Source organism: Sordaria macrospora, chromosome 6 (genome assembly GCF_033870435.1).
Source record: "Sordaria macrospora chromosome 6, complete sequence".
Classification (NCBI taxonomy): Eukaryota; Fungi; Ascomycota; class Sordariomycetes; order Sordariales; family Sordariaceae; genus Sordaria; species Sordaria macrospora.
Genome location: NC_089376.1, coordinates 432,249 through 447,105, shown reverse-complemented (window position 1 = coordinate 447,105; position 14,857 = coordinate 432,249). Strand labels below are relative to the sequence as shown.

The following is a 14,857-nucleotide window of genomic DNA, read 5'->3' as shown; positions in this document are numbered from 1 at the left end:
CGCCCAATAACCGATTTGATCATGCGTTATCTTAATTCCCATCCATCTTTTTTTTTCCATCAGCCACACATCAAATTGCGAGACTCAGATGGGAAGTAAGTGATCGACGAGTGCCGAAACGAACCGTCCTTGTGATGCTTGGCACCCCTGCTCATGGTGTTTGTCTGGCGGCGGCAGTTGCAACTGCCGAGCGTCAGTCTGTCGAAGTTGAGACAAGCTTTTGGCCCCCCTCCCGAGCACAAAATCCGGGGTAAATCTGGCTTCCGGTTTATACGTCCACTGTGGAGGCCAGGGGGAGAACGGGAGCGGTTGATTGAGCGGAAAGAGGTTCTCCGCGTTCCGTGAAAGATTTGAGATCAGCCGCATTGCTCCCGAACCAATCCTCTTCGTTCCCTGGCAGATTTGCCGCAAGTAAACAAATTGTACAACACGCAATACCAATCCCATCAACCGACTGAACTCCTAGCAAATGTTAGTTAGGTAACAGATAAAGAAGGAACTCTCCGGGAAAGACTCATCCAAATGGAACTTATAAGCCAAGCCTCACCCATTCCTTTCCAATCCCCCTTAAGAAATCCACCCCGTTTTCCCATTTGCCCTCTTCCCAAGTTACATCCCCTAAAATCCACCCAAGATACCCACTCACTCACTATGCAGCTCACCACAACCCTCCTCCCCCTAGCAGCCTTCGCGGCAACCGCCCTTTCCCAAACAACCCCAACCCCAACAATCCCCGAGGGCTACCGGAAAGTGATCCTAAACACAATCAAGGACGCCAAGTTCGCCGTTCAAGCCCAAACACCCATCAAGAGCGGCTCAGGCATCATCCTCTTCACTGTCAAGGCCACTAGCCCCAAGCCTGAGCAGCAGTGGTGGATCAAGGATGGGAATACCAAGGTTCAGCTGGCCGATACCAATTTTTGCTTGGATGCTGGGACTGGTGAGTGTGTTTCCGGTACCGCGCGGTCTGGCAGGTTGTGTATTAGATAGACGGGGCAAAGATTGTAATGCGAGATGGGAGTAGGAATTGATTGCAAGCAAAGTGATGACGCCAAAAGGACCTTGAAGGGCGACGTGCAGAAAGGAAACAAAGAAAAGATGGATTTCTCATGAGAAAAGACCACTGACAAAAACTCCAATCCTCAATCAACAGGAAGAAGCAACGGCTCGCCCTTGACCATCCAAGACTGCGCCGACACCAAGGCTTCGCAAAAGTGGCTTTACCAGCCCGAGGGGTACCTGGTACTGGACCAATCCTCTGGCACAAGTACGTTACTTCCATCTGTCCCTTACTAGCAGACTGCCGCTGTGAGATGAAAAAGCAGCTTGGACTGACTGACACACATGACAGAACTCTGCGTCGACCTCTACACCGGTTCCGTCAGGGATAATACGAAAATTGTGCTTTGGCAATGCATCAACGGGGACAAGAACCATCAGTGGCCGGCGGCGAATGTTACTGCCACCCCTTAAGTCAAGTCGGGCAAGAGTTCCACTGATGAGAAGGACTGGGCTTGGAACAGGACGGTTGGGGAAGTGTTGCCAGATGTTTGTAGTGCTATTAGGGAGGGATACGGGCAACAAAGTGCCGAAACTTTGAAAGGACGAAGGGGCTCAGGGGACAAAATGGGGTGTGCGAAATTGAGAGGAAGGTTGAGTTGTACTTACTCTAGTCTGTAAATGCTCTGGATCAAATATTATGAATGTCCTTGAGATCAAGTCCTTTCGAAGCAGTGGTTCTTCCCTTCAGAGGTTGGAAGGGTGGCAAAGATGAGAGGTCTAGGTGACGTTTGGATTTGGCCATAGGATTTAGCAGGAAACCGCTGCATTGTGTAATAGGATTAGCTAGCAGATATTGAGAAGAATGTTCCAGCCAAGGGAGATGTTGGATCTGGGAACCTAATGGTAGACAGATCAAGAAGCGAGCCTCATGGGGATTTGGGAAATAGTTCCAGAGTTTTCTAAAGGGGTACACTCTACACACGCCCAAATACCCTACAAACACGCCCATGATAGAAGACGAAGTGGCTATACCAGCCATTCCTACCATAAACCAAGCCAAGAAAGGCTTTGTATATAAACATGAAGCCCCTTTCAAAAATTTTATTCGTTTTTTAATTAGAATTAGGTATAAATTCGCTGCCCTTTGCAGTTTCGTCGAGAAGATAAGAGGGAAGTACCTACTTATTAGCTAGTTGATATCTACTACTCCAAATGTATAAGGCCGCTGCTCTAAAAACCATTGGGTTACTTTTAAAAGACTCATAAACTAGGGGCTAGGAAGAAAAATGAATATTTGAAGTAGCGTGGTGCTTTTTGTCTTGCGTTATTCGAAATTGTATACTTGTATGGGCGTGTTTGTAGGGTATTTGGGCGTGTGTAGAGTGTACCCCTTTCTAAAGGAGAATCTGGGCCCGAAACTCGCCGTCTTGAGAACTCTTGACCTTCTCCAACCTTTCGGATATTCCCCAGACGATGCAAACCGCTGATCCTCCGAATGGATCAACACAGTTCCGCTCAACCTACCATCGGCACTTCGGCATGACTTTGGGCGAGTAAGCCGCCCCTTCCAACTACTGGCTGCTAATGGCAACCGAAAGGTTCCCTCGCCAGTGTTATGAGTGGATGTCTCAAGTAGGGAGGCATCAGGCTGTCAAAGCTGAACCCTGATCCTGCACAACTGCAAGCCACCCGCGGTCTAGGCAGATTGCATGCTCACAGATTGGTTCGGGGGTAGCCCATGGGGAGTCGACATGGCACTGTGTAGGCTGGATGCCGATGGGGTGATAACAAAATCAAATGGGAGAGTGCGTGGGGATGCACAATATCAGGAAGTGGTGTCGTTTGGAGTAAATCGGTGTATGATCTGCGATGAGCGAGGAGCTGAGTGGATTTTGATGGGCGAGGCTGAGCGCACCTTCTCTTTGGGTCATCTGCACATGCAGGCGAATGTGTTGCGGTGATTCAACACAGGCGGATGTGCCAAAGTCCCCCATCAGGCACCTGGGACCCGATATTCAAAGAACCAGTGACATCTTGGTCCGATGATTGTATTTAGCTGGAACCGGATCCTGCTTAGATCCAGTTTGAGGCAGACATTTCCACCTCATAGCTCTACCCTTTTGTTTTCCCTGCCCATACATGATGGCCTCTCAAATCATCCGAAGAAAACGCGACATGCCGCTGGAGTGGCTCAGTCTGGCAATCACAGCTGTCTTTACCGTGGTTAGGTTCTTCGTCACGCTCCCATACCAACGTCTCCTGATCTATAACACAGTTCGACCAGCGCAAGAGATCGAGGAGCTTGCTGGCCTTGACTTAGAGAAAGAGGAAAACCGGAAGTTGCTCTTGGACGCCATTGCGGCCTGGCGGACGGGAAAAAGAGATGAGCTGTCCTTTGTTGCAGTCGCAGTAAGCAACACCACTCATTTGATGATGGACCGTGAATCGTGAAGCCTTGTCACAGGATTGAGAACCTGTTGCTAACAACAAAAACAACAATCGAATAGGCAGCTGTCATGACAGGCATCATCACGGCATCATTTTCCTGGGAGAACGTCAAGACTTCGCAGTGGACCGGCCCTGCTTTCTGGTATGCATCGCTTTCGCTGTGTATCTCGGGAATCTTTCTCTCGTCGCAGCAACTGTCGTTGCTGTCGCTCATCCAGAAAAAGGACTTTGACGCGAAAACTTGCGGCCCACACTCGGCGAAGGTTGTGATCCGACGGCATCTGGAGCAGATCCTGGCGCAAAAGGGGCCCGCCCTTAGGCCTCGCCTCAAGCACCTCCCCACCGATGTTGAAGCACAAGCCGGCGAGAGACCGAGTCAACAAAAGACAAGCAGTGGAGCGAGCGCGATGGTCAAAGCGCCTCCACCAGTGAGAGCTGGGGACTCGCGGCAGTGGGCACTGAGCTCACGAAGAACGTTTGTGTGGCAATGCTCCATTATGCTCATTGCGTACTCGACCGTATTCTACATGGTCGGTCTCTCAGTCGTCGTGTGCACACCGGTTTTGGAGAACAGAAAATGGGATTCGGCTTCGTATATGGCGGTTGTGTACATCGTGTCGTTGGGGCTGTCGGTGGTGTTGTTTGGTTTCTGCTCCTATGGGGCGTATGACTATATCTATGACGGTGACAACGCCGACCGAACCTTTTGGGAGGAGCTGAAAAGACGTGTAAGGATTCTTTCAGACGGGAAAGACCCTATGAAGGAGAAGATCAGCATTTTGATGTAAAGGCACAGCCAGGACTATCCAGGTAAATATCTGTCGGATCTGGTCAAGTGTTATTGGGGGAAAAGGATTTCAAGGTGAGGATTGAACAGAGAAAGAGGGAGCATTATAATGTCTTGTCTACACGGCGGTACCAGAGAATGATTTCAATCCCAAAAGATAAACGAGCTATCTGCCGGTCATCGGCTCGAACAACTGTCGTCGTGTAAAACGGTTCAGCGTGCTTGAAGTGGTTTTTGAATCATTGCCGGAACCAGTCGTGTCCAAGGTAGATGGAGCAATCTGAATGAAGAGTGAAGAGTGTTCGTTGCTGGAGTGAATGCAGTCATTTCAGCGAGTGCAATGAGCGTGAGCGCACTTGATCGGGAGGTATTGCGATGATGGATATTTCGACCCCGGCCAATCGTCAGGAAGAAAGCAGGACGAAGTTGAAGAACAGAAACGAAAATGGAACCTGTGGTTGTAAGTGGAAAGCCACGTTCTCCACTTCTGCTGCTTGTCAAGTGGGACAATCCAGGAACAAGTGGGTCACCCGGGGATCTGTTGTGATCCACCAGCTGTCTCCGAGCTACAGCGGGGCAGCATCATTGAAGCTCTCGCAAATTGTCGCCATCTTCTTTTCAGCAAACAACTTTGACCAAAACAAAAAAACAACCACCGGCAAAAAGAAAGCACGGATTACCACCACGACAGCACCAAATCTTCCGCGACAACCAATGCGATGTGATGAGAATGATTCTGCATATGTCGAACTTGACAGTCGACGGAATCCTCGGCGGCAACTCTGATCCCGGTACACGTCGCCGTGGAGCTGAAGAGACATGTTGCGAACTAACTCCCTTGTGCCAATCCCGGGTACTTCACAGGGCTGAATGATTTGAGTCACGGTGACGGCTGAGATCGCATTCGGTTCTGGAGATAACAGGCAGCGAGCACGGCCGAGATGGTTGCCGGGTTTCTCTACTGCCAACAACACTGTCAGTTCGACAGCAAGATGGCGGCGCCTCGAGACTGGCGAAGCAAGACGGGAGACATATGACCTGGCTGAGAGCGGCACACACTTCCCGAAAATCTACCCGTCTTAGACCCTGAGACCGTTGCCAGCTTTGTGTGGGAAGCCTTCGGATGGCACAGCACACTTGCTTCACCATTCGCTTACGGCAGAAGGGTACGTACCTCCGCTTCCTTTCCCGCTTCCAAGAGCCGATAGGTCACCACCACTTTGGCCGCTAACAAAGGATGCCCTTCGCCCTACCAGGCTCTCGGGTCGTGACCAGTCGTGGCGTTGGAGCTATCCATTTCACAAGACTAACTCGACTTCTTAGCTCCCGGTTGACTTATCCGATCTTCCTTGGACGAGGCACATGTTGTCCTGTTGTCCATGTTGGCGCCCCATTATCCCGTTTTGGATATTTATCAAGAGAGCGGCACCAACCGATTCTTGGAACGGAAAGAGAATGCCTTCAACCTGGACTTCGCGATTAGACATTCCACGCAATCATGGCCCATATAAGAGTGCTTATACATTCCCCTGCCAATGTTGTCCTCCCTTCCCCTCTCCTGGCATCTCATCGTCCATCAATACACTATTTAGCTTCTGCACAAAGACCTTGCTTTTTCTGTTCAATTGGTTTGACAGCTCTGGCTCAACAACGACCTAACATTCTCTCCACCGCACTGTCTCAGGTACAATCATCGCTTTACAGCACCTACAAACATGCCTACAGACGCCGGTCAAGACGATTCCAGCCCGGAATCAATGCGCACCTCTCCATCTCCAGACGATATCATTGCAGCATTCCTCGAACAGCAAGACGACATAATCATGTATGGGCAGTCTCAGGAATACTCTTCCACGCCTGTGAATAGCCTCCCAAATCCCTCTTTGGATGAAGTCCTTTTTCAAAGCAATGCATACACTGGGGCAAGGCTCAGCCCGTCTCCAAGGCCTTTGTCAGGATTCCAACAAGATTCCCAGCTACCATCTCCCCCGGTGTCGCGTTCTGCGAGCCCATCGGAGAGTAATAAAACTGCGCCTCGTCACCGTCGCACATTCTCCTACCCCAGAAAGACAGACAGACAAGGTGGGACTCACGTCAGGAGGCACACCACACTGGGTGGTATGAGTTCAAAGAGGCACATGGCGCATAGTCCCATGGTTCCACGCAAAGCCGGGGATTGGGAGCCTTGGAAAAACGTCATCCACCAACTGTACATTGTACAGAATCATATCCTCAAGGATATCATCGTCATCATGGAGAACACATACCAATTCAAAGCAACGTAAGTGATCCTTATGCCTGGGATTTGACTGTAGAAGAAGCGTGACTGACAAAACCGCCCTACACAGACCAAAGATGTACAAGAACCAGTTTGCCAGATGGAACTTCTTCAAGTACGCCATCAAACGGCGATCACCTCGCTCGGGAACGGACACGTGCTCCTCCGACTCGGCCTCTCCTGAAAGCACCGGAGAACCTTTTTGGATGATTGATCACGACCTCAACAAGCCTGAAGAGACGCCAACAAGGGCTGCTACTGCTGCCTTCTGCAATAATTGCGATAGCCCCGGTGACGCATACCCGTCTCACTACCTGGAGGGCAACAGTCCCTCCTCTGCAACCCAGGAGGAGGCATGCTATCGCTTGCAGCCTCCTGCTGCTATAGACAACGAGTTGTTATTCCGTTTCTGTCTCGACACAGAGTCCTTCTCGTTGGCTCAACAGATCATCATGAACGATCCCGAAAGCAAAGAATTGGGGGCGAGGTGGAACAAGGGAGATTTCGGGTTCGACTTTGCTCCGCGCTTGGAGAATCTATTTGATAATGCGACAGCGATGACCGGTTCTTGTCAGGATTTAGAGGGAGTCTTGAAAGCACTCCGAAGCATCTACTGTGGGTGGATGGGCGACTATTATGAGTCTACACAGCAGTGGTCGGAGGCGATCGAGTGGAGGAAAATAGGTCTGTCTATGGCTTCGAACCGGGAGTATGTTGCGTGCTCAATGCACTTGGAGGAGTTGATAAGAGATCATGGATTAAATGAAGAGGCGGAAGAGTTAAGGAGGGCACGGATGAATATCGGGTGGTCATCAATGGGCGGCATGTTGCCAGTTTTTGTTTGAGTAGCTTTACTGGGAGATCGGCAAGGGTCTGACATTCTTTAGCAAAAAGACCATATCCTCATACCCTTTCAAATATAATCCATCTTCCACATATGTTCTCTCCATTGCACCGCACCGCCATGGAGTCACGATGTTGACATCAAACCATGCATACCTCACATCAATCACGGAAATGGCCCAAGTCCCATCTAGACCATTCAGTATATAAGCCCCCACCCTGACACCCATCTTCGTACGCCAACGAGCCATGTTCTCCACATCCTTCTCGCAGCCGCCCTGAAAACCCACAACAAAAATTGCCCCTTTGGCGCAAGTGGGTTGCTCGTCGCGCACATGCGCAAGAGCTCGACCATTCGATTCCCATCCGTGGGAGTCTAGACAAACTTTGTTCTTTCCCAAAAGATCGAACATACTACCGGCTTTAACCACCGGCAACGAAATACTGAGGATTTGCGTGCACATGCCGCAATCTTCTCGACCATCGCTTCATTCATTTGAAGCAACATAGGGACTTGGGATTAGTCCTGCTTGATCAAAAACTTCAACCAAAGACTCTGGCATGACTGTCTTTCAAAAATGTCTTGCAAAGCAAAGAAACACAGAGATTTAGATGTGGGGATGGGGGAGTTGGTGTACATTTTTGCTTTTTTTGGGGGGGTTTTGTTTTTCTTCAACAGCCCCTCGGAGTGATGAATGGTTCCTTCCCTCACTGGTTCCGAGACCATGAAACGAGAAATGACAGGGGCGTCGTGTGTGTTCGTTCCAATTGTTTGGGAAGCTGTGTCGGTCGTGCTGGTGACGCCCGTCAATTCTACTTCACATTTCCTTCCTTTGCACTTCGTTCGTCGTGATTCTTCGGGAAGCTGCGTCCTTCCTGTCAACTCTCAAGGAAAGCGCGCCGCTTTCCACTGAACTTTTTTTCTTTCTTTTTTGTTTTGGACTTGCCTCAGTTCGTTTTGTTGTTTTTCCCATTCTCTTCCACCCTCATCACCCTTTTCACTCAACTCTCCCCAAATAATTTTTTCTTGGCACCCGTTGTTAGTCAGCTGTTAGCAGCCAAGCCAAGAACTACTCTTTTTCGATGCCTTTGGGTGCCTTAGGGCTATCAATGGCTTAACCCACCATTTCGACCTTCGGCGGAGGGATTCTGGAGAGTTGACCTCCGTCTACGACAACGCCGGTAGCTCTCGAAGCCGAGCTCTTCGACAATATCTACTGCTCGGGGAAGATAAAGGGGCGCCGAGGATAGTACCGTTCACCGGGCACAAGCCGCATCGAATGACAACCACCTCGAAAACTCTGCCTTAGGATGCCGCTTGCCGGACCCAAAACGGCTGGGCCGCATTCTAATCGCTATATCTTCCTCGATCCTCAATGATATCGACAACCACATCGACTATCTCCTTTTCAACTAAGGGAGAACGGCGGACCAATTTTGGAGGTTTCTCCCCTTGAGGTTTCCCTCCAACGGCGTTGACCTCTATTACTTCAAATCAGCTACGGGATTTGTGGAAGTCCGTGCACGGGCGCGGACAGGAGGGCTCTTTCTTGTATCTATTCTGGTAGCTGTCGCACGTCTCATGCCCTTCGGGAGGCGGAAGTAGACGTTAAAAATAACAATAACAATAACAATAACAATAACAATAACAATAACAATAACAATAACAATAACAATAACAATAACAATAACAATAACAATAACAATAACAATAACAATAACAATAACAATAACAATAACAACAACAACAACAACAACAACAACAACACCCTTTTCACTAATTTCCTATTACGGCATCACCCCCTGCCTGACCATTCTCACCATCGCCAACGGCAGGCAACAACAAGTCGCAATACAACTCTTCCTTTATCCCCATATCGCTCATCGTCTTCCGCGATACGCTTGGGAAAGCTATCATCGTTTCCGGTCTTCTAGTCTTTCTTATACAGACCCTTGCCTCCCCATTCATGCCCAGAGACGGTTTCCCATGACCATGTCCGTTCCCCTGAGTCTGTCCTACGCTGGACCGATCATGTAAGCTCCAATTCCTTGCCCAAACCTTACCCAGTACGAAGAGACTCCCTGCCTCCGAGTCTCTTTCCCAGCCCGTAGACCTCCGGGTCTGTTATGCTCCAATCGTCCGTTTCTCCTTTGAAACGCGTCGCATGTTTGACGTTGTGGACGAGGTTATTCGTGATCAAGACAACGACAATCAACGCTATATTCATTACTTCGCTAATGGGTATCTGACGCAACTTTGCCTAGACCAGACAGAAACTCTCGACCGGCTCGCTCCTCAAGGCACATAAACCTGCGGTTCCTCCCCATCCTTCCCCGGCTTGACCTTGCCAGCCACCACCCGCCTATTATGAACAACATAAATGACGATTTGCATCGCGGCAAAGAAGATGCCAGCCGACACCATGCAAATCTGGATTAACAGACCCTTTTCGTAACTATTCACAGACCATCTCGTTAGCCAAAAAACCCAACAAACTCATCACAGCACTGCGAGCAAAAAGGAGTGGGATACTCACAAAGGCCCATCGCCCGCCCGATAAAACTGCGTACCAGCCATCAACCCCGTAATAGCACTCATAACCCACATCGCAATCCCCACGCTCCTCTCCCCTTCTCCTCGACAATTCAACTGCACCCACGTGTTATGCACCGGGTGATAACCCACAGCAAATGCATTAACAGCCGTCCATAGTCCCCATCTCGACCAGCGTCCCAGCTCCTCCATCTCTTTACCCTGCTGCACCTGGCGACAAACGATCAACACAACAAGGTAGCACACCTGCGCAGCAATCACCGTTGCTCCTCTCCGGTTTGTGCGGTCGGAAAGCCAGGCGAAGAAGAATACGACGATGAGAGACAAAAATCCGCCAACGCAGGCAAGCGCGTTGGCTGAGGTGCGGGACCAGCCGAGGGATAAAAGAATGGAAGGGGTGTAGGTTGTCAGAGAGGACCACGTGGAGAAGACGGCGAAGGTGGAAAGGTAGTGCGGCCAGCGGCGGTAGTGGGTTATGGTTTTCCATACCAGTGAAGGGGGGATACTGAGGCCGCGCTCGGTGCTCCTCTTCTTTGGAGGTGACTGGGATTCGGTTTGGTTGAGGTCGGGGGTTGTTTGCTTGGGTTCGAGCTGGTGGGAGGTTGTTGGATGAGAGGGAGATAGGCTGCTGGTGCCGTGGAGGACATGATCTTTCTCGAGGCGACGGACGAGAATGGCCGAGTCGGATGGGGAGAAGCGGATTAGACCTGGAGAGAGAAGTGGTCGTGGGTTGCGAGGAGAGCCGGGGAGGAAGAAGAGGAGGATTATGGAGACGGAGATTGTGAAGAGACCTTCCACTGTGAGTTCGTTAGCAACCATCACCACCACATCACCGCTCAAGAACAACCAGAGAAGAGGGCACTCACACAAAAACAACCACTGCCACCCCCTCATCCCGTTGCCCACTCCCCGTCCATCCAACCTCAATATCCCCGCCCCCAAAAGTGGACTAATTGCATTCCCCCCAAACATGCCAAAAAACAACACCGCCACTCTCTTCCCCAGCTCTTGACTCCGATACCAGTTACTCAGCGTATACACCGCACCAGGTATGTACCCCGCCTCACACAACCCCAGCACCGCTCTGCTCACCAAAAACCCTTTCTTATCTCTAATCAGCGGTTGCAAGCTCGCTACCAGACCGAAAAGAAATACTTGGGCGGAAATCCATTTCCGCGGTCCGATGCGCTGGAGTAACATGTTGGACGGTATTTCGAGCAACACGATGCCGATGAACATTAGTTGGTTTCCTAGGTTGATGGTGTTGGTTGATACCCCGATGGAAGTGTGGAAGCCGTTGGTTAGGGCTGAGGCGATATTCATACGGTCCAGCTGGAAGACTAGCAGGCCGAGGAAGAGGAGGGGGAGGACTGTGCTGTCTGCTCTGTTGTGGTTTGTTAGCAACGGGAAGTGAAGACGAGGGAGGGGAGGTGAGAGTTCCAGTATACTAACTTTCGAACAGCACGAGCTTCGGCTTTGGGATCCAATTCTGGCTCTGGCTCGACGGTTCCCGTTGAGGACTCAAAGAATGTCGATTCTGGTGGTGTTGTTGAGTCTGGATAGGGAGCCTTTTCGGGCTTTTCTGAGTATTGGTGTTGAGGTTGTGATTGGGGCATGGCTGCGGTTGGGGTCGTGAAATCCAGGTAGGTGCTGAAGTGTGTCGCCAGCGACGGTTGATGTTGGATCCAGGTACCCTTGCAGTCGACACTCGAACACTCGACGGACAATCAGGGTCGAAAAGAATCTGAAATGACAAGATTGGGGAAGGGTAAGAGAAGCATTATACGATGTGAGACTTCCCCTAACTGTTAACCTCCATCAGATCGCCATCCACGAACGAGCTTCACAACTAACACGTGTTTCAGCCATCGACGGTGATATCACTTCACCGCATACCTCCAGTCTACCTACCACGTGCGGCACAAGGTTCGGCAGATGCTCTCTACAGTATCCCTGAAGTCCAGGTACCAAGAGTTTGGGTTTGGTAGCGTCGTTGACGTGATCATGCAACAGGATGATGCGTTGAGGTCCCATCCCTTTGGGTAAGGTCTCTTGAGGCTGACGTCTGGCACTGACGGACACTCGGCCACAACCATCCTTCCCAAACCCCGAAGACAATACGAGCGTCAGTGTCTATCTCTCTCACTATCGGAAACCTCTAGACTGAAACTGAAAAGTCACAGACTTGTTGTTCAATCTCCAGTCCTAAACTGTACACGTTCTGTGCCACCTCATGGGCGTTATCGACTGGAGTTCCATCCGTAACAAGGAGGAAACGACACGAGGTGAAGTGCAACCGACAGAAGCCAGACTTATCCAGCGAAGCTCGGCCGAGAGACAGCATTGCACAATACTGTAAATGACAAGCTTGATCAACATTGAAGAGACTGACATCAGCCTAGAACGGAGTCGAAGAGGGGCCAAGGACTGGCGACGAGTTACCACGGGACAAACCAGTCCTAGCGCAGGACATTGAGACTTTCGAATATTGACGATCTCAGATACGATCGGTCACATCATCGGTAATGTACAGTAGGTTCTTCGTCCATTTGCCCGGATTCCGGAAGCCATATCACGAACATCACTTACACGGGACGGGCTGTTAGTGGCTTGTTAATGGCTTGTTAGCGACCAGTTGAACACTGCGACGTAACGTGCGGTTCTGAGTATTTCAAGTGAAAAAAGTCCTCTGTTCCGAAGGATAACTCTTTCCAGCGCACATCACCAACAAAAAATGAATCTTGTGGTGGTAAATATCCCCACCTGATGATGATGTATCGGCCGTCTGGATGGCGTGATATAACACAATCAGCGCCAAGCCAGGGGTTCAACCGTTAACGACGCCGAACGTGTGGATCACTGCCGGCCGCGGAGACGACCGCGCTAACCCACACGGGGACGGCTTATAGCGTCTAAGTCCCGATCGGGCCAGTTTATCGACAACGATGGCTGGATGGACGGCGCGGCGCGGTCTCGGGTAGGAGGGGTTCAACGAACGAACGTTTCTTTTTTTTGCCGATGATCTGACTTTTGAAGTTGTCTTATATCCGTCCCTGTCGTCCCGCTTTCTTTTTTTTGTTGCCGGTTTTATTATCTGTCTTTTTCGTCGCTCTCATTCACTGGGGAAGGAAGGTTTGCCAAAGACACCCAACAAGATGTCGAGGATACAACAACAAACAAAGAAGCCCATCAAGAGGGTGGCCGTAATCGGCGCGGGCCCTGCCGGCGCCATTGCCATTGATGCCCTCGCTCAAGAAAGGACGTTTGATCTCATCCGCGTGTTTGAGAGACGTGAAGGACCGGGAGGATGCTGGTGAGTTTATGGTCACTCGTTCTCACCCTTTCGAAGTCATCTTATTGACCCATCCCCAGGATCGGCGACGACAACCGCCCACAACCCCTCACGAGCTTCGCCTCTCTTACCTCCCGCACCGCCGACCCACCCGTTCCCATCCCGCACACCCTCCCCGCCCTAACCCCCAAGCTGGACCAGCCGCGCTTCACCGAATCCTCCGTCTACCCTTACCTGGAAACCAACGTCGACGCCATTCCCATGCAATTCAGCCAGGAACCTTTTCCACCAGAAAAGAGTCAGTTTTCCATCGACATGCACGGTCCCAACACGCCGTTCCGCCACTGGAAATCCGTAAGGGGGTATATTGAAGGCCTGGTAAACCGGAACGGGTACCAGGATCTGGTGTCGTATAATACGACTGTCGAGCGGGTGGAGAAGGTCGGCGACGAGTGGAAGATTACCCTCCGCAAGGAAGGACAGCAGAAGGATTACTGGTGGACGGAGTGGTTCGATGCCGTGGTGGTGGCTAGTGGCCATTATTGGGTGCCCTGGATTCCGCAAGTAGAGGGCTTGGAGGAGTTTGAGAAGATGAGGCCTGGGAGTGTACTGCATAGTAAACATTTCCGGGGGAGGGACTTGTATAAGGGGAAGGTATGTCATCTGTCCCACTTTCTGTCTCCCAATTCTTCCTTCTCATGGCCGACCATACTAATGGACTCACCGAAAAAACAGAAAGTAGTAGTAGTAGGCGCCTCCGTCTCAGCCGCCGACATCGCCTACGACCTCGCGCACAGCCGCGTCGCCCAAACCCCCGTGCACGCAATCACAATCGGGCACAACTTCAACGGCTACTTCGGCGACGAAGCCTTCCGACACCCGCGCATCGAGAACCACCCGTCCATTTCCCATGTCTGCGCCAAAACCCGCACCGTTTTCTTGGTAGACGGCACCTCCATCCCCCAGGTCGACCACATCATTTTCGGAACGGGTTACTCATGGACTATGCCCTTCCTGCCGCAGGTACCCATCCGCAATAACCGCGTGCCGGACTTGTACCAGCACGTGGTCTGGCAAAAGGACCCTTCCCTTTTGTTTGTCGGTGCCGTTGGCGCGGGCTTGACGTTCAAGGTTTTTGAGTGGCAGGCTGTTTACGCTGCTAGAATTCTCGCTGGTCGTGCACAGGTTCCTGAGGTAAAGGAGATGCGGACTTGGGAAGAAAACAGAATTAGAGAACGGGGTGATGGACCGAGGTTTAGTTTGATTTTCCCGGATTTTGAAGAATATTTTGAGACGTTGAGAAGATTAGCTGGGGAGGGAGAGACGGCTAGGGGCGTGGGGAGGGTATTGCCTAGGTTTAGGCCGGAGTGGTTTAGGGCGTTTATGGAGGGGCATGATCTCAGGAAGAGGATGTGGAGGAGGGTTAATGAGGAGGATAGGATGGAGGAGGAGGGGGAGAAGAAGGTGTTGGAGGGGGAGGTTAGGGCGAAGTTGTGAGTCCGTGCAACGGGTGGGATGTGGGGTTTGGAATGGTATGACATTACGATGTTGATGTCTTGGATATGATGGTGTTTTGGATAGTAAAATGGAATGGAAATTGGACAGGACATGAATGGAAGTTGGCGATTGCGATGATGTCGTGCTGCCCGTGCT

At 50.9% G+C, this 14,857-nt stretch overlaps 5 protein-coding genes across 5 annotated transcripts; 4 read left to right on the top strand and 1 right to left on the bottom strand.

Annotated features, from left to right (window-relative positions):
• Nucleotides 1–651: 651 nt before the first annotated feature.
• Nucleotides 652–1,473, top strand: SMAC4_05833 (uncharacterized protein; the record flags this gene model as incomplete). The annotated part of the gene is made up of 3 exons (XM_003345628.1): nt 652–940; nt 1,154–1,267; nt 1,352–1,473. 3 exons carry the CDS (start codon nt 652–654, stop codon nt 1,471–1,473), a joined length of 525 nt encoding a protein of 174 aa, XP_003345676.1.
• Nucleotides 1,474–2,088: 615 nt separating this feature from the next.
• On the top strand, nt 2,089–4,720 carry SMAC4_05832 (uncharacterized protein). The gene is made up of 2 exons (XM_003345627.2): nt 2,089–3,411; nt 3,510–4,720. The coding sequence occupies exons 1-2, from the start codon at nt 3,142–3,144 to the stop codon at nt 4,236–4,238; spliced, it is 999 nt and encodes a 332-aa protein (XP_003345675.2). The 5' UTR covers nt 2,089–3,141; the 3' UTR covers nt 4,239–4,720.
• Nucleotides 4,721–5,801: 1,081 nt separating this feature from the next.
• On the top strand, nt 5,802–7,437 carry SMAC4_05831 (uncharacterized protein). The gene is made up of 2 exons (XM_003345626.3): nt 5,802–6,518; nt 6,586–7,437. Exons 1-2 carry the CDS (start codon nt 5,953–5,955, stop codon nt 7,358–7,360), a joined length of 1,341 nt encoding a protein of 446 aa, XP_003345674.2. The 5' UTR covers nt 5,802–5,952; the 3' UTR covers nt 7,361–7,437.
• Nucleotides 7,438–9,654: 2,217 nt separating this feature from the next.
• On the bottom strand, nt 9,655–11,235 carry SMAC4_09238 (uncharacterized protein; the record flags this gene model as incomplete). The annotated part of the gene is made up of 2 exons (XM_003345821.2): nt 9,655–9,814; nt 9,896–11,235. 2 exons carry the CDS (start codon nt 11,233–11,235, stop codon nt 9,655–9,657), a joined length of 1,500 nt encoding a protein of 499 aa, XP_003345869.2.
• An 828-nt stretch (nt 11,236–12,063) lies between these two features.
• On the top strand, nt 12,064–14,701 carry SMAC4_09236 (uncharacterized protein; the record flags this gene model as incomplete). Its single annotated transcript, XM_003345819.2, has 3 exons — nt 12,064–13,225; nt 13,285–13,858; nt 13,940–14,701. The coding sequence occupies exons 1-3, from the start codon at nt 13,068–13,070 to the stop codon at nt 14,699–14,701; spliced, it is 1,494 nt and encodes a 497-aa protein (XP_003345867.1). The 5' UTR covers nt 12,064–13,067.
• Nucleotides 14,702–14,857: the final 156 nt, after the last annotated feature.

Bases quoted from the DNA above. Each gene is read 5' to 3' on its own strand.
- SMAC4_05832 (XM_003345627.2), top strand. From the start codon at position 3,142: ATGATGGCCTCTCAAATCATCCGAAGAAAACGCGACATGCCGCTGGAG. The intron at 3,412-3,509 runs GTAAGCAACACC...ACAATCGAATAG, and splicing joins TGTCCTTTGTTGCAGTCGCA to GCAGCTGTCATGACAGGCAT.
- SMAC4_05831 (XM_003345626.3), top strand. From the start codon at position 5,953: ATGCCTACAGACGCCGGTCAAGACGATTCCAGCCCGGAATCAATGCGC. The intron at 6,519-6,585 runs GTAAGTGATCCT...CGCCCTACACAG, and splicing joins ACATACCAATTCAAAGCAAC to ACCAAAGATGTACAAGAACC.